General features: G+C 38.4%; 1 protein-coding gene across 1 annotated transcript in view; it reads left to right on the top strand.

The window, feature by feature from the left end:
* Nucleotides 1-19,174, top strand: part of STAT4 (signal transducer and activator of transcription 4) — a 41,701-nt gene that overhangs the window by 10,040 nt on the left and 12,487 nt on the right. The window contains exons 4-14 of the mRNA XM_082313206.1: nt 7,838-7,936; nt 8,736-8,828; nt 10,768-10,846; nt 12,506-12,591; nt 13,486-13,637; nt 14,831-14,989; nt 15,883-15,975; nt 16,827-16,886; nt 17,698-17,715; nt 17,795-17,888; nt 18,715-18,759. Of these exons, the coding sequence (XP_082169332.1) occupies nt 7,838-7,936; nt 8,736-8,828; nt 10,768-10,846; nt 12,506-12,591; nt 13,486-13,637; nt 14,831-14,989; nt 15,883-15,975; nt 16,827-16,886; nt 17,698-17,715; nt 17,795-17,888; nt 18,715-18,759 (978 nt within the window). The remainder of the gene's footprint in view (nt 1-7,837; nt 7,937-8,735; nt 8,829-10,767; nt 10,847-12,505; nt 12,592-13,485; nt 13,638-14,830; nt 14,990-15,882; nt 15,976-16,826; nt 16,887-17,697; nt 17,716-17,794; nt 17,889-18,714; nt 18,760-19,174) is intronic.

Genomic DNA, 19,174 nt, shown 5'->3' with positions numbered 1-19,174 from the left:
AATACTCAGGGCAGATTCTCAGGTATCGGTGAACTTTACCCACTCACCAGCCCTGCTAGAGCCTAAGATGAGGGGAGGGCAGGCAGTGGGGATTCTGCCTGAACAAGCAGGTTTTTGTGCACACCACGAACATCTTGGGGTGTGCTTACAAAGGGGGAGGCCAGGCAGAATCACCAGATTTGCCAATTCACACCAACCAGTTATATCAAAACAAGCTTTTGGAAGCACTATGGTTATGCTATGAAGTTGGGAAATAATACTTTACTTATATTTCTTCCTCCTACACAGCCCTACTTTTTTATGGAAAGATGTGGAATAGCATCTGAAAGTATCTTCTGTCAACCTAATCAACATACATTAACGTTACGGCACTTCCTTCCATATAAAATTCACTCTGTTTGTAAGTAGTGCCAACAAGTAGCACCTTACTTTACATGCTGCTACTTACAACGGTAACATAGTAGTGCGTTCCTGATTCTGTTTCAAGTTTTCAGTTATACTGTACAGCCTGTTTCCATCTGTAACGAGAACCGAACATCTTTGTGCTTCTCCAGATAGAAATAAAGTGAACATATAAAGGTTTTTATTTTAGTTCAGGTGACTGTTTACGCAAGTCACTGCACCAGAAAGATACATGCATGAGGGATCCTAAGATTGTTTATTTCAGCACATCAAAGAAAATGGAGAAAATAGCACTAGATCTCAAATAGGACACTCCAGTTGGTACTTAACAAATATTTCTAATAAGCACTGTGCTGAGAAACAGTTGCAAAGAATGGAAACATAGCCATTGATGTTTAAGTTGCAGTTTCCTGTTAAAACTTACAACAGGGTGAGAATGGAACAAAATAGAGAAAGTTTCTAATACACCACAGACGATCCATTTTAAAATGTTATTTACATGTATTTTGCGCTCATGTAACCTGCCAGATCAACAAAGCAACAAATTATAGTAGGAAATGTGTTTCAAACCAATGTGTCTTGCTGTGTAATACAATTCAGATTGGTTTCTCATATTAGCATCTTGCCCCCGGTGAGTTTTCCAGTTCAACCATTAAGGCTGTTTACAAAAAAATTTGGCTTACAAATGGGGAACCCCACATAGAAGTCTGTATGCTAAAGCAGCTAGCTGTCTGCTGTTAGTGATCATTGGCTGGTGACTGCACATCAGCTAATAAAGATTTTTAAAAATGCTTGACACAAGACTGAAAAAAGGTTACTTATTGGATGTAAAATATTTTTGAGTTCCTAGTTATTATTTGAAGAATGCAACTAACAATTTATAGACATTTCAGTTTTGTTTTGTAAGGAATAAAAGAGTCAGCTTACAAAAAGAAGTAAAAAAAACAAATAAACAAACTAAACAACCTCTTGTGGGCTTCGTTCATTCTAGAGTATTATGGGCCCAGTTGCAGTCAAACATCTGCCTGAGAGGTTAGTTAATAATACTCAGGTCTTTGTGTCCAGAAGATGGAGGGAAAAAAATTTTAAAAAATAAATAAATAAATAAATAAAATCAGTCCTCTCTCTCCTCTGCTGGTTTACCTTTTTTCATAGGGAACACTGTACTTTTATTTATTCTGAAATAAATCTCATTTAAATAAGAAGCATTGCTACATTATTCATCTCCCATAGCAGCACAGCTCTACTGCCTGATGAGGAGATCTACAGCCATATATTTTCTGTAGCTGTATCCTGCTTAGAAAGCTGCTGCTTCTATAGACCGTACCTTGACTAGTTTTAGTGTCTACTGGAAGGGACTCAGCGGTGGAATTTGGGGGCAAACTGGGGGATGGAAAAAGAGATCTCTGTCTTCACAGCTTATTCACTGTCCTTTTATAGCTTTGCCTATTACAATTTGGTTGCACATGCCCTAAAAAAATGTACAATCTTTTGGAGGTTATGCATTATACAATACGAGAAAAGCAGAACTACAACATTGCAGGCTTATGTATTATGACTTCCCACACATCATAGGAGTTGTCTAAAACAATGAGGTTGCCTTTAAGTTCTGTCATGTATTTTGAGAGGGGGAAGGGGAAATCTAAAAATAAAAGTCTAACAAGAGCAGCGTAAATAGATAGTGTCACAGGTACTTCCTCTTAAAGACCTAGATAAAACAGAGCCATCTTTCTATTACAAAAAGATTTTTTTAGTAAGAATACCACCTGTTTAAATACAGGCTTTCAAAAAAACTCCCAAGCACTTTACCTATATCAGGGTACCGCAAGGAGCGACTCTTTCTTTGTATTCTAGTACTGTGTTCATTAGACTTTCTGCTGGGATGCATAAACCATGGTAGAAAACAAATCAAGGCAAAATGTTGTTTGTCATATTTGAAGGTGAAAACGGGAAGTAAGTGTGTATGGTTATGCCTTCCCACCCACACATTTCTTTGAGATACCAAAGGTTTTTTCTTTCAAAAGTAAAACGATAGACAGAAGGTTTTTTCTCCCTGTTTTTTAATTACATGAAAGATGAGATATCTGCTTATCTAGAAAGATGCTGGGTATCAGACTTAGTAAAACAAGCATATCAGAAGTGAGCAACAGGGAAAGAAATGTATTTTTGCTTGACTTTATAGTCCTGTTTCCTATCTCTCCATGTCCCACCTCCCTTCCATCAGCTTCTTGATATATTTGTTGAAGTTGAATGAATATTTAAAGTCATACTAGTTAACGGTTCCATGCCTCCAGTAAAGCTCTTATTGTATACAATTAAAAGGCTCAAGCAGGGGTTTTCAAGCAGAACCGAGAAAAAAATACAGCTGATGTTTTTAATAGTTTAAAAAAAAAAAAAAAAAACACAAACGGAAAAGCAGGGAAAACCCAACCAAATTCTGAAGTGCTTTTTCAGAATTAGAAAGCACTAAAACCTACTCAAGGCCTTTTTAGGTCACCTTGAAAACCAGGAGATAACCAGGTGAACCCCTGACTGACTTTCTAAAGGTTGCACAGCACATCCTTCTACATTACAAGTAGAGACCAACAGTCATTAATACCTACTCCTCTACTTCAGTCACTGAAAACAGACTCAGGATGCTCAAGTAGTGCATATGTAGTATTCATTTATAGATGAGCGCAGCATATAGAGACCTTTGACACATGAAAAGAAAGCTGGCCAATATTACTGTGGTTGGGAGTGATCCACTTTGTGATGGAGCTGCCCACAGGAAAATAAGCTAAATTTCAGGAAAATTTAAAAAATGGGAAGAAAAGAAGAGTAAGAGAATGAATCTCTGGTCTAGATTTCTTCATTCATCTCAGAAAAAACAGTAAATTTCAGATACTAAAGTTGACAGTTGTTTGGTGTTCTTTTTAAAAGCACATGTATTTTTAAAATATCGTAATATGTATTTTAAAGTTTCTCTATGATCTCACAACTTACAGAATCAAATCTGGTGTTTCCCCAGCCACTGTTTCATGCATCTTAACATATCCCAAATAGTTCAAGGTGTTTTAAAATTTGGCTAAAGGGTCTAAACTCTGCACGCTATAACGTATAAATTGTTTTTGGAGAAATGCCTCTCTGTTTTTCTTCATGATCTGGTAAGACACTATCACAACAGATGCCTCTGGAGTAGAGAGAGTGCATGCTGGGCAGTGGTAGGAAGGTTTTCTCCTGAGGAAATGTCATCAGCATTCAGAGAAAATTTTCACCTGTTCAGAATGAAAGTTTAATTTCCCTCATTTGCTTAAATTTAGCATCATGCTGGTGGTTATTGAGAAGAAGCCAGTTCAAATGAGATCATTTGTTGTTTGTTGTGAATCATGATACGGAAGACCTCATCGAAATGGAAGAGAGGGGAAAGAAAATTTCTAAGAACAACAGAATTACAGTAATATTAGCAGATAAGACTCATGTTTCCATTTGAAACTTCAGATGAAAAGTGAATCCTTGATTTCTCTTTGTTGGTATTTATCAAAAGATAAGTTTTCTCTATAAATATCTAAACTTAATAATATAATTTTGCATAACTACAGAATCCACACCCTTCCTCCTTTCCTGGCTGCCAATGCTCATGTCACACTAAGTTAGGATTCCCCCATCTCAAGCCTTTTTTTGGTTAAATTTCCTTTATTTTCCAACTCAGACTACTCTTTCAACGATAGGAAATAATTACTCATTCAGAAGCCAAGGTCATCTTGAGCAAGTTCTGCCCTCAACCAAAGACAAAATGGAAGTGCAGAACAGCAAGAGTTGGCAGTAGACGGATAATAAGGGAATACTGAAGTGTAATTACCTCTGAGAAGTATAAAACATGGGGAGAAAAAATTCAGTGTTATTTTGACACAGTCAAACACATTGGTTATTGTAACTTTTAGTAATTACTGTTATTCAATAAGTTACAATTATTGAGCTATTTAATGTTACAACTTATTATTTATGAATTTACTATTGTTGAGTTGCAATCCATCTGCTAGATTTCTGCAAAAGAGGCTATCAATATAGCGTATATTATACAAATATAGCCGTTCTAGGGGAGAGAGCTCGAGGGGATGCCCGCTCAGGCTGTGGCACACAGCTCAGCTCTGTGCCAGCTGTCTGGCGTTCAGAGCATCGGTCTGCCGCAAAGGCAAGGCCTGTTGCTAGCCTTTGATCGTAAGCGTTCGTACTGCAGATCCACCGTTATTCCATCTTTTGTCTGAGGGGCTGCTGCTCCGGGAGGGCAGGTGGCAGCTCTCTGTCCACCTCTGGGTGTCTGCTCAAACTGAATCAAGTGGAGTCCAACAAGCACCAGACAGGCACAAGTATGAGAATCACTACAGGCGCAGCTTATTACTAGACCTTTATGAGTTAGAGAAGAAAGAAAAAAAAAAAAAGTGAATTTCCACTTTATCTCTTGATTCGGATGGTTTTCTCTTAATGAAACAAAAAAAAGAGATAAAGAGAGAGTTTTTTAAGTTTTGCATATGCATGGTATCTAGAAATGCTAGGAAAGTCCCCAATACCTGGCATTTTTTGTGGGGGATTTTAAAACATCCCACTGTCAGAAGATTTTTTTTTTTTTTTAAGTGCCTCTTCTAGATAAATGCATTTTCCAGCTCCAAGAAAGGAATTTATTTCTTCTTGACTTTGTTAAATAGCTTTTGTTTGACTCCTTTTTGTCACAGGGCAAAGACAAAAGGCAACCATCAACCCTTAGAGTGCTCGAATTCTGTTGGGCAGTGGTAAGCCAGGACTAAACACTCGTCAGGCTTTGTAGCTTCAGATGGCCTGCAGATACCAACGTGTGGTATAGGTCCTCATGTACTAGCCATCTATGTGGAAGGTGGGACCCCGTTTTACCAGCAAAAAAATAACAGCAACAAGCAGAAACCAACAGACATTAACTGAGGAACTAATAAGCACATCAGTGGATTTACACCAGCCACAGATCTCTTACCACAGATTTCATCCCAAGCCTTATTAAAAACAGGACTTTTTTTCCCCCTAAGCAAGGTGCAGATAGACGAGGCAGGCTTAGCAATACAACAGCCTGCAGCTGAAACAAGGCGGGCCTGTTCTCCCCTCTCCCAGCCAACCTCTCCTGACTTCACATGCACAAGTCCTTAACAATAAACTCATCCTTTGCTGAGCAGTTTCAGTCCACTGGGGAGCAGAAACCCCGTTCAGCAAACAAGCACGAGTGGTTTCCATCCCAGTTAGCAATCTGGATTGCCTCACTAAGGAGTAAGCCAGGCACCGGACTGGCGCGAGACGAGGGCTGGCACTGCACAGCCAGGGGCGCGACCATCCTTTGCAGCCATTAATTTGCTCCGGCTGTTGCTGTTGGACCCTACCTTTACCTTACTTCCACATGAAGCTCCACTCTTAATCTTTTGCAGGAATATCATAGCTATTTCCCACGTTCCTGTATTCCCTTCCCAAAATTACATCCTGACACTATGCAGAGACAGCTTGGGAATACGCTCAATAAAGGGAACTACAGATATATTCCTGGACCTGAAGTTCAGTAGCAAGAACATAGTTACTACCCTTATAGCCAAGAAGCTGGCAGGGAGAAACAAGTAAGGGCAGCTCTTTGGCATTGTCGTTTGACACAGAATCCGGTAGTATATCCTTAATGTTAAATCCCCCTTCACTGCCCAGCATGGAACAGCCCGGGAGGAAGTGCGTAGCGTTTCATCTGAGGCATAGTGTGTCCCGGGGTAGTATTAATTCAACACTTCTTTTTTCCGGAGAAACTCCTAAAACCACAGTCTAGTCCATAACTCCCATTCCTCAGGGTAATTGATACAGATGATGGCTGGAATAAAGCACCACCCTGAACCGCTTTCAAAGAGATCAAAGGAGGCACAGCACTGGGACTACTTTGGGTGTGCACTGGTTGCACTGTGGGGCATGTACTTTATTTGTCCTGAGAAGACTTCAGAAACCCTAGAAACGTTAGAAAGCTTAGTTTCATTGCCAACAATACCATGGCAGTCAAAGCGTCTCTAGAAGGGAACATTTTGTACATCGGTCATTTAGTTTTGAGAGTCCTATGTCTTTCACCTTAGTCTCTACCTGGAACCAGAGTATAACCAACAGCATGGTATTTAATACCAAGCAGCTCAAACCAAGTCTCCACGATTAAAATTACCATTTTTAATACAATATTTCTTTACCTTGTAATTGAAGTCAAAACATATTATGAAAAAATCTTTCAGATTACTTAGATTTCATGCAAAAGCACCCAGGAAGTGATCAGGTTTTGTCTGTCGAGTAAAAAGTGTTAGAAATACATGTTCACTGTCATAGTAATAGTTGGAATATAGAAGCAGTATGTTCACATTTCTATCAGGTGTGTTCACACCGTTGTTTCTAATACAACAATCAGTATGAGATATCAAAGGAAAATACAGCACCAATTTAAGTTTGCATTAACAACTTCTGCCACATTCAGAGAAAGTGAGAATAAATGAAGTTCTGACTGGCAGCAAAATATGATGAGAATAAAAACTAATCAGAAAGAAGGGAAAATAGAACAAATCCAAAAGTAGAAACTGTACAGGAAGAGAAGTGAACTGGATTAATTCTAATGAATGGCTGAAAACTGTATGAGCACTGAATAAAGGGCATCTGAATGAATGATATATGAATACTGAATAAAAGGCGTGAAGGATATTGAGAAACATTGAACAAATGCATCACCATGAAAGATGCTGCTTGAGAGTCCTCAATCATTCCAATTTGATAAATACAGCACAAACCAATATTTGTTCAAATTGTGCCCAGTCCTCAGTCACACATCAGCAATTCTGCACCTTATTTATGGTGGTGTAAAAATAGAGACATTTTTTGGTTTTTTTGGCTTGGGACAAGAGTTGCTTCTTCCTTCATCTTAGGCACATTGTTTGCGGAAGGAGAAAAATTGTTCCTAGACATTAAAATGTAAGTCTTCTGCTTTATGCTGAGGAGGCTCTTCTGCTTGCATCCTTCCCATATTGATACACTTACGATTTTTTGCTGGCAGAAATGCTACATGCTAACAGCAACATCCTACTGAAAATGGAAGACCCGATAAAATCGTGCACAGAATAGGCTGACAGGAAAGCCCTTTCAAAACAGCTGTGTTAGCAGTGGAGCAATTTGATCTTCAAATGATGTACATCTCGGAGTTATATCTTTATAATCTCTGCAGAACATTGTTAAGAATATTTTATGACAATGGCACTAAGCAATGCTGCACTGCAAGGCTGAACCAGCACTAACAAAGGTCGAGAACAGTAGGGGAGTCTTTTCCACCCGCACCAAGCTGTGGCATGTAGATACTGAAGCACATTGTTTGTGATTTCCAGAGGGACACGCTGAATTCTGAATTTTTAAAAGTTGTATTTACTTGTGCTTGCAGGGCAAATATCATGGTAATCCCATGCATATAGCAGTAATCATCTCAAACTGTTTAAGAGAAGAAAGAAGAATATTGGCCGCAGCTAGCATGCCTGTACAGGTAATGAATTACATTTCATTAATCTGCTCCATGTTAATCTGCTCACATGCTTTTAGGACCAAATCCTGTCCTCTCATTGCACTAGAGTGATTTGTGTGCACTAAGGGTTGCCAAATGTTGCCCTTTAAACTCATGTTTGTACTTCGTTAGTGGCTCTACTGCTGCAAATATTGCTATAAGTGACTTCTATGTCACAGCTAATCTTCAAAGACTTTAATCTGTGGGAAAGGCTTTAAAGAGATTATTCTTTGCAAAATGGATGTGTACATTCTAAATTATGCAATGCATTAATTCATATTAATTATGCAATGCAATGCAAAGGACATTCCATCTGATATGTTGCAAAGGCATTGATAGTTTTTATGTTGTTTGAAGAAAGAAACTTTAACATTAGATATAAAACCTATTTTGGGGAAAATGTTACATGGTTAAAACCCAGAAAGAATTTTTAAGTCAAATGTGTTCTTTTTAATCATCTGTGGATGTAATATATATTCTTATATGCGTATTGTGACATGGGTCTTTTTCAGAAGTCTAATAATCTTATGTTTCAGTTTCTTTAATTTACTAGATATTTAATATTTGCAGTATACCCACACCCTTTCACCTTTTGGATTTCAAAAGTTAAAGCAGCATATTTTTCAAATCTGTGGAACTAAACAGATTTTTCTGTTTACACCAGTCTCCAGCTGATTGAAGACCAGCTTCTGAATTCCCTCTCTGTGCTAGAACTTGCAGTACAGTTACCATCACTTGTTTTTATTACTCATCCACCCATTATCTGTTCAACGTGTTCCAGGGGCCGCTGGAAAAGTCTTTGCAGAACTCCGTGGTTTCGGAACGACAACGAAATGTAGAACACAAAGTGTCAGCCATCAAGAACAGCGCTCAGGTATTTTTTTGTCCTGTTTGAAAATCATGACTGCATAAATGGCATACAGACATACCTGAACTATCTTGAAGCTGGGTAGCACAGAGACTTTTGCTAACAAGCTGCGCCAACCATTTTCCATTGTTCTGAGGACCTCAGCCCAATCTAACAACTCAGGACATACCTGGATCCTCAGGTTTTTACAGCTGCTCTGGGTTCAATGTGAGAGCTATGTATTTTAAAGCTATCACACTCAGCCCTATGCGAGTTGCAGGCAGACCACTGAGTGCAGTAAGAACATACCTACTGTCTCTAAAAAGATGTGAGGTTCAGTAAATGTATTTCTGCAACTTCCCCTCTTTTAGTTGGGTCAGCAGTCGCTAGCCTTCGTGACCTCTGAGTCATGTACCAAGATCTTTGTAAAGCTGAAGGCTACGTGACATAATTACATGTTCTGGAGACGTGAGGGGAGAAGAACATTGGGAGCTGATGGTAACAATTCTCCGGGAGTTTCCCATGCCATTGCGGGGCAGAGCTGGGCTGAGCTAGACCTGTAGCTATGTCCCATAGAGACCTTGAAAGCTCGGTCAGAGAATACCTGCCCATTCAGTTCAAGGCAGGATTGCCTACAGTCTTTTTGATATCCCAGCCGCACTTTCAGCTTTGCAATGTAGAAGTTATATTTGCAATACCTATCCATATGCTGTTCAAGAGCAACACTTTTGGTATACTAGAAAGAGGTCCTAGTAGCATTCTCTCATCAGTGTCTCCCTACATGGGGAAGAAGGGTTAGAGATAAAACCCTTAAAAGGATAAAGCTGGCTTTAGAAGAATGTGATACTAGATCTCTGTCTCTGCATAAAGTTCTAAGATAAGAGTTGCAGAGCAAAAGCGGACAAAGCTGCAACCCAGCAGCCTGCCAGGCTGCTCCTTCTGCCCATGTGGCGAAGCGCAGCCATCCCTTAAAAGACCAGTGAAAATGAGGATGATTTCTAGGTTTTTTTTAGTAAGTGAGATGAACACAGAAATCAGCCAGCTCCTTGTGTATGTAATTTCATACCTTACACATATAATTTAGAAGTTTAGTGTCCAAAATAAAAAGGAAACCAAAATGGCTAATTCTGTGTGTCCTAATTTAGCAAACGAGTTCTTGTATTTTCACAGACACTTAACGTGCATATCTCAGGGAACTAAAAAGGATTGTTTGTGAGGTGTTGGCAGAATCAAGCCTTCCTATAAACAGCACAGAAACAGACCTTCGAAGTAAAACAGATGATTTCCTACAGTTTTATTTTTATTCTTTTCATGTGTCTTTTTTTAAATTATCATTGTTTCGTTACTAGAAAACACCTTCTAAACTTTTTGCAGTACATACAAAAACAAACCCTTGCAAAAAGCTAAAGCAGCAAAAACGTTTCATTTCTTTACCCAAATTCTTAAGTAATTCTCTAAATGAAGTCTCTGAGCTCTGCTCCTGTCTCTAGCTGCACCTTTCTTGGCTTTGCATACTCCGTTCCAATTTCCATTGAAGTCAATGCAAAATTATCCACTCGCCCTGCTTTAAAGTTCCAAGAAGAGAATACATTATTGGCATAATAATTTCAATTTAGCTCAGACTAAATGTAATCATTCCTACTTTCTACTACGTCACTGAACTAGTAAACAAGAAGTGGTTAAGCTGTATCAACTACAGTTTGACTGTGGGAGGGAGGACAATAGTTGGCTTTCTGAACAAGTATTTTACTTGTTACTTAATCTGTAGTTATAAATGTGCATTTATAATTCAATCGTCTTTTGTAAAGTTTACAAGACAGTAAACCAGAGTTCCCTGAACTGCTGAGGGATTTTCGAATGATAGGAAAGGCAAATAATACATTATGCATTTGTCCATTCCAAACCAAATTCCTTTTTCTGTCACTGTGAACACCCAAATAATTTCACTTTCTTTTCCCTGGGAAAGATGACTGACCAAGATGTCAAATACTTGGAAGACTTGCAAGAGGAGTTTGACTTCAGGTATAAAACAATACAAAGCTTAGGTAAGAGTTTTTGTAATAATTTTTAGATTCTCTAGGAAGTGGCTGATTCCTCAGGTAGACCCCAGTATCAGGTTTTTGGTGTTTTTTGGTTTGTTTTTTTTTTTTTTTTGTGCGTTACCCAGATAATACATGTAAATATAGAAACGGATTTTTAGTTTCTATAAAGTTATAGTCTTGGAACATAATGACTCTTTTGGGGTTAAGAGGGTAAACAGGATCTCATCGAGCAAGTACAGTTATTTTCTATAGATAAGCTGCATAAATGGCATTAGAAGTAGTAATTTTCTTAATTTAAAGAACCTATTTTTCAGTTTCCTCGCCTTTGACATGGCCCTTCCTTGGCAGGATGTGGAAGAGCCTCTTATTTCCCAGAGTAGAGTTGTGCAAAACTGATTTTTTAGCCTCTAACTTGGCTTTCTGTTCTTTTTTGACCACAGTGGTGATAACCAGCTGGTAAGCACTCTGAATGCATGTTTGACCAGCGTATGATGGTTGAGATCTGCACATGGCAATAGTCCTTGCATGATCTCTTTCAGAAAAGAAACTGAGGTCCACTCGTGTCTGCTCAGATATCTACATATTACCTCCCTTTGAACATGCAAAGATATTGGGCTTGAAATGTCCGAGTTCTTAAACGTGTCAGTCCTATATGGTTAAGGCTGGATATGGCCAGGCAATCAGAAGAGATCGAGTTGCCATGGTTTAATGAGTTGTTAGTCACCAGGCTAATCATAATTATTGGCCACACAGATGACTGAAGCCTGCCCCACTTGCAAAATAACACATGCTTACCTAAATGACTTTCAGGGCTTAAAATTTCAGTGTGTCAACAAATACTCCACACCAGCACAGCCAGCTTCCAGTGCCTTACAATGTGTGTGAGCAATTGCTGTGGCTGAGCTGGCAATCAGTTACTTGTCTGCCTCTAGTGAAACATCTGCCCTAACATAATGGGAAGATGTCAATCCAGAGCTTAGCAGAGACACAGTTGGCACCAATTTCTTTTTTGAAGGTAGCATGAAAGATGCAAGAAGAGCAAAAGGAGGGGGAAGGTGAGGGTGGGGACAAGCTGCATATGAAAGAGCATGGGGCAAGCTTGGAGAAGCCTGAAACTAATGCATGATCCAGAGAAGGAAAAAAGCTACGGAGAGGGGGAAATACCCAGTGATCAGTACTCCTGGCTGCTGAAATCCCCACGGTGATGAACACTTTATCTCTGTTTCAAATACCTGACCTCCAGTCTCTCAGCCAGACATGTAATTCACATCAAGTCCAAAGAGCCTTAGTCTAACTGCTGACACCACAAGCATATTTCAGTAGTGCACAGATCAATCATTGATCCAAGCCAGATGTACATAATACACATGAGCATGCACAAGAATAAGAAATTTATAGATTTCTAGGTATCATCTGCATGTTTTCTACCTTTTCCTGTTCCACATACACATCTAAAGAGCGGAGTCATAAAACCTTATCTTAAACTTGTACTAAAGCTAGTCCATTCAAATGAAATACACTGTTACATAATCTGCTGGTGTCTGCAGTTTATTTTTTCACTCGTTCATGCTGCAGTCTGATCATGGTTTTTTCCCCTCCTCCCCTTATAAACACGCACACGCACCCACACGCATTTATACGGATTTTTTTCATCCCCTGCAGAGCAGAGCGACAAAAACAGCGCCCTCATTAAACAGGAAATGTTGGCGTTGCAGGCGATGCTCAATACTTTAGACTACAAGAGAAAGGTTAGTGACATATTTTGTCATTTGTGGTTCATTTGCTTTCTCCCCTCATTCCCACACCAAATACTCAAATGCATATGTGTGCCTTTTTAAATTCTCCTCTCAGAAGAACAGACAAATAACACAGGAGCTAAAAATTCACAAAAGGCTTGGGGTAGGCATAGGTGATTTTGACTAGCAGTTAAGAAACTGGCAATTAAGTAACGGCTCAATCAAGGATATGGTTCTGCACATCTTAGAAGTGAGGCGAGGGCATCACTTCACAGGACCTCTTATGTACTGTGCTAAATGGATAACTTAGCTGGCAATCTGTAGCTTTTAAAGTAAATAAAAAGTATTCAAAATAAATGTAATCTAATAATTGCAAAGAAAATAAACAAACAAAAGACCCCAAACAACCAATGGTACCTTGCTCTGTTCAGCAACCGAGACTCGCAAATATGACAAATATTCCCCTACCGCCTCTTTCCTGGCAGAGAAAACAGTACCTTTAAGCAATCTGTTTGAGTCCATGTGCTTTTTACGGAAAAAAGCAAGCACGCAAAAAAACCAGTGCACTGGATATGATACAAAACAAAAGGAGGACTTTTTGACCTTGACAGTACTTGTAAATGTCAAATTCTTGGAGGTGTTATGCCCACAAAGAATGCAACAATCCTTCCCACACCCAAAAAGAGAAGTTTTACTGAGGAAGAGTTCACAGAGATTGAGGATTAATTTCAAATACAATGGCTGATGAATCCAGTCACCTCTGAATTAAAGAGATTAAAGCCACAGGGGCTAAATACGGTTACTTTCAAAGTAATTGAAAGAAATGTAATCAGCACTTTTATGATAATTGCTGAATTTTGTGGCTGTTCCCTGTGGTCAGTTTGTGACACCTTTCCTATTTTACAGGAAGTGCTCAGTAAAATAGGGCGTGTGATTCATGAAATCGATATGCTTATGAGCAACATGCTGACTGAAGAGCTGCTAGACTGGAAGAGACGGCAGCAGATTGCCTGCATTGGGGGTCCTCTCCATGGTGGGCTTGATCAGCTCCAGAACTGGTAAACTTGCCTTGAGCTTGTGTTTCCACTGAAAACCACAGGAAGTCTGCTGCACATGAAATGATCTTTTCTTTAGATCAGTTACCTTGCAACAGCAGCAAATTCATTAGCAGCTAAGCAAGTAAATAACAAAAATACAATTTGTTTTGGTGGAGGACAACGTTTGCTATTCGGAATTAATAACATTACAGTGAACTGCTGGGCCTGAGCATGGCAGTCAGTCATTTTTAGGTTTGACCGTTGTTCCAGAGACATGATACATATCCTCTCGGGAGTTTTTCCTGAGTAAGAACTGTGCTGACTGAGTTTGTCACTGAGGACAGTGGGAGTTTTGTCTAGGCAGGAGCTGGGTAGCCACTTTATGCTTTGACTCACTAGGTACATCACTCCTCCAGACTTCAAACTACACAGAAATTGAATGGCAGTAGTCTCTGTGGTGGCAACTGTAAAAGTAATTGCAAATAAAAAAAGAAAGCATTATATTTAAAAAGATAAGGCAGCCAAAGAATGTCAATGTCCTGGTCATTTCTCTCTCACCAAACGTCTCTTCTGGAGAAGGTGAAGTAAAAAGAAAACAGGAAGGAAAACAACCAAGAACCTTTTTAGATTTGAAGAAAAAGTATTTTTTTGTGTGTGTTTTTTTTTCCACTGAAGCATTTTTTTTCCAATGAAGATGTTAAAGATAGCTAAAAGATGTGATTTTATACGCACGTACCCTATTAAACTGTTAGCAAGTGTGTTTGGATTTGATTTTCCTTATTGTTTTTACATTTCTGGGAAATGCACTTCCTCAGTCTTCATAACTTTTTCATTTTATATAAATATTATCCTTTTAAAGAGTACGTTTTGCAAAACCACTAAGCTGTAGGAAAGAGAAAATTGGCACAAGTGCCCTGCATGAAAAACATCAGAACTGTGTATATATTTCTTCTAAATTATCACAGGCAGTGTTGCACTCCTGTTGATGAGGCCTGTTGCGAAAATATTTATCTTTGAAAATAAAGTACGAAATTTTGCCTGATGTATTTATATACTCCTGTAAACAAAAGATGAATGGACATGAGTTTGGATAGAGCTAGAAAGCACCTATCGGTACTGATTCTGATTTCCTTAAGCAAGAACTTCAGTAGCCATTATGTTCTAAGCAGCTGTTTACATGAAAAATTGCAACCTAATCTTTTGTTGTGCTGTAGTTTTACGCTGTTGGCAGAGAGTCTTTTTCAAGTTAGAAGGCAACTAGAAAAACTGGACGAACTGTTGACCAGACTGACTTACGATGGGGACCCTATCCCAGTGCAAAGACCTCAGCTGCTGGAAAAAGTCAACTTTCTGCTCTACAATCTTTTCCGGAAGTGCGTAAGCCATTGTCAATGTACATAACTTTACCTGAACTGACACAAATTTATTGGCAATGATGAGACCATATTGTTAAGGAAAAAAAAAAAAAAAAAAAGTTGAGTGTCTGAGGATCTTACAGACCAAGTTTCTGATATAAAAAGTACATACAGCCGTCACCAAAATTCCTAGAAACCGAAAGTGCCAGGCAGCTTCTCATGTGTAGTAGTAGTAGTTAAGGGTTTGTGGTCAAGTTCTGACTCTAGGTGCACACACAAAATGCACTTATTTCGGTAGGAGCCATGTACATACTCCTGAGAAAAGGCTGGGGGGTTGGGGGTTGATTGGTTGGTTTGTTTGTTTTAAAGTAAAGTGGCAGGTGCTAATTTGTTCTTTGTCTTTCCTCTTCCACACCAAGGCATTCTATTAATATATAAAATATTATCGTCATTCCTCTTGCCTTTTGTACTGGCTACACGAGAGAGATACCACAAGTGACTATCTGAAAGCAAAATATGGTCGATTGTTTTTTTATAAAAAATTAAAAAAGATTAAATGATTGTTTAATTTCGCTGGAGCTAGGCTCAGTGTATTTTCATACTCTGTTTTATGGCTCTGATAAAAGTCTTGGTCTTCCAGACTTTTATCAGCCTGGTATTTTAGGACTATGGAATTTGTTTGGTTTTGATTTTTAATGTATTCCAAATATCTATTTCTATTGGGAACAATTTAACTGTAAGTTAGACCACTGGCTCATTTTGAGAACTGAGTGTTGGAATACATACCTCCCACTTCAGCATCTGTAGAGAAATAGATCTCTAAGAGATAACAGCACTTTTTTTACCCCTAATACAGCTGTTTGTTTATGCATATGACTAACAATCTATTTGTTTCACTTCTTTTCACACAGTTCATTCGTGGTTGAAAGGCAGCCCTGCATGCCAACACATCCCCAGAGGCCAATGGTTCTTAAAACATTAATACAGTTCACTGTTAAATTAAGGTAAGGAAAGGAAATCTGATATAAATTCCTTCATTTGTGTACTGCATTTTATCCTAGGAGACTGTTCCAGAGTCTAGAAAGCAAAGCAGACCAACTTGTGGTAGAGATCCTTTTGACTCCAGGGAGAGTTTTCCGGAATGGGGATATAAAGGCCACAGAATCTGTCACTCGTAATAAGTGGCAATAAAGAGTAAATCAGTGTGAGGAGGAAAGGCAGATTGTGGCCAAAAGTCAGCACCTTCAGGATTCTGTATGCACTGAATTCTTGTTTTAGTGACTTTGCAAAGTGAGTAAATAGCGATCCACATCATACCAGCCAACATCAGAATACTCCAAGCCACTTTTGCATGTAGAAAAGGGAAACTTCTGCATTTTGGCAGGCTCTGGTGAATCAATGACAAGTTCTCTCTCTCCCGCTAGCTCCTTGCCCGACTTTGTGAAAAGAGCAAAGGTGGGAGAGGAACTCGCATCTCGCTTCCACCTTGCAGCAAAAAGAATGTATGGAGGGCTGGGGGATGGAAAGGGTACGTGAAGGAAAGTACACATACATGTACGGTGCAGTCACAGATTGTACATATCCATCTCTTAATTATTACCTGTTTGTTGCCTCTCTAGCCATTCCCTCACTTTTCCACATACTTGCAGGGAGGGTAGAACAGCTGCCACGGGAACAGCTCAGCCCCTCTTTCTGAGTATACAACCCTGTAAATCATGATATAATCCTAGATGCCTAATCTGTTTTCAGATTATAATCATTTCAGATACTTTGGTGTGGAGCTACTGGTCTCTAATATTTTTCTGGTGAGAAATTTATTCTGCTAATGTTCACTTTTACCTTTTCTGTTTTGAAGGTTGCTAATTAAATTGCCAGAGCTAAACTACCAGATCAGAGTGAAAGCAACTATTGACAAGTAAGAAACTTTAAAGTGAAGATATTCTCTCTCTCCCTACAGAGACAACACAGGTTTTTCAATTGCTACCCTATCTGATTTAGAAGTTGCTCTAAAAAGGGGAAAAAAATCCCAACAACAACAAAAAAAACAGTTAAAACATCAGGGTAATGCTTTGCTTTTTTTTTTTTTTTTTTAATGTGGAAGACTTCTTTGTCTTTTTTTTAAAAAAAGCTGCTATTTCTAATTGATGTTTTCAAATTGGAGGAAAGAAGTCCATTTACGATTTGTTTCAAGACTTCGATAAAATTCATCAGTCTGCAATAGTAGCATCACACAAAAACTTTAAATCAAAGTGTATTGCATTTATGGGATAGTTAGCTTTGAAATAGCAGTTGCCTCTGCTTGCATTAACAGGCCCAGTACCTTCAATGCAGTTGCTCCAAGTAGTACATGAAGCTTGCGCTTGAAAAGCTGGTGCTGTAATTAGTAACTACGGAGCTTAGAGAGTTTTACCCCTGCCTGAAATTAAGGCTGCTACATAAACTTCTTCTTTCTAAGGGGTTTGGTACTTTGATACCCACATATCGTTCCAATGGCAGAAAAAAAGCTAGATAAAATATACTACTTGCATCTGGCCAGATGCAAAAGTCTAACTGGACAGTACAAATTTCAGTTCTTTATTTTAAAAATTGCAGTTGTATTGGTAATATGAATTAACTTTAACAGGGCAAAAATCTACCATCTCAAGACAAGTTTCTCAGTGCAAGCATGGCTTACACATGTACTGATCCACAATCTGTTTCCTCCCCCTGCCCCTCTTCTATTTTAGGAATGTTTCAACTGTAAGGTAAGAAAATAAAATATTGGATTTCTTAATTTATCCAATACGATATTATTTGAATACGTAAGTGTAATGTCCTCCATAGTAATCGTAGATTCGTTCTGTGTGGAACACACGTGAAAGCAATGAACATGGATGAATCTGCAAATGGAAGCCTGTCAGTAGAATTTCGACATTTGGTAAGTTTGACTGCTTCTTTCCTGTTGTGCACCTCTGGTAAAGAAATAAGAGAGTCTTTAAAAACTATGCAGGAAGAACTATATTACTGTCAAGTCTACACTCATTTTCTTTTACCTTATGCAGAAAGTTTAATCCTAGAACCTCTTTATCTCATTCCATACTTTATCTATTCCAAAAAATAAGACTATATATTTTCACAGAAATGACAAAGCAAATCCTAGTAATGCCAGAAAAGGAAAAGACTAATCATGCTGAATTACACAGCTTCTCAGAAACTGAGCTTTGTTAAAAAAAAAAAAACAAGCCAAACAAAAAACCAAAACCAAACCACACCACCATTGTCTAGGGGAAATACATCACTGAATGCTTTAGATCTGGTTGAAATTAATGCCTGTGATAACTGGCTTTTGAGAGACTACGGTAGTGCTTCCGTAACTTCTCTAATATCCCAGTTAATCGTGCTTTCTGACTAGACTCCCTCACCTATGGTATTTTTTTTTTTTTGGCTTAACCACAGATGCAGTGCATCAGTGTAGTTTTACAAAAGGAGATGGGATGGTCTTTAGTGCTTTTTTGCATTATACGCTTTGCAAGCACTCTAATTAATGCTTTGTTACATTAACTTAGTTTCTTTAAAAAATATCAAAAGACTATTCACTGAAAAGACTTTTCGAGGCATAGTGTCAGAGCCTTCATTACAGTGTATTTGTATATTGTAACCAAAACCTTATTATACTAAGAACATCATGGTTACAAGTGATGGGCTTTATATGTACTTCTATCTGTAGTTTCTTTGCCACATAAATACTGTTTTGCTTTACACAGCAACCCAAAGAAATGAAATCAAGCGCTGGAAGCAAAGGAAATGAGGTTTGTGTGTTTATTTTATGTGTTATTTTTGATTACTCTCACAATTATTTCAGATTAGATTTCATTTAAATCAAAGAGCAACCATATGCTGTTAGATTTTGAAATATATTATCCTTATATTAAGTATAGGACCAATTATCACATGATAGTATAAGTATAATGAGAACTTCTCAGAAGTACTCGGAAATTTTAATTACGTGCCTCAAATTTGTGTATAAAAAAGTTACAATAGAAGGTAGGAAGTAGTAATCTGAATGCATGCATTCCTCTTTAAGGCGACCTTTTTGGTCATTTACATTTTGAAAAAAAATAAGCTTTTGGATTTTTTTGCGAAAACATTTTTTTCCTATAGGAATGGTTCTTTACATATATGTTCTGTCGGCCAAGTTTACAGCTGAAGTAGGGGTATAATTAT

The sequence above is a fragment of the Platalea leucorodia genome, assembly GCF_965183815.1.
Source record: "Platalea leucorodia genome assembly, chromosome: 5".
Lineage (NCBI taxonomy): Eukaryota > Metazoa > Chordata > Aves > Pelecaniformes > Threskiornithidae > Platalea > Platalea leucorodia.
The sequence above is the reverse complement of the archived record's forward strand: the minus strand, read 5'-3'. Positions and strand labels throughout refer to the sequence as shown.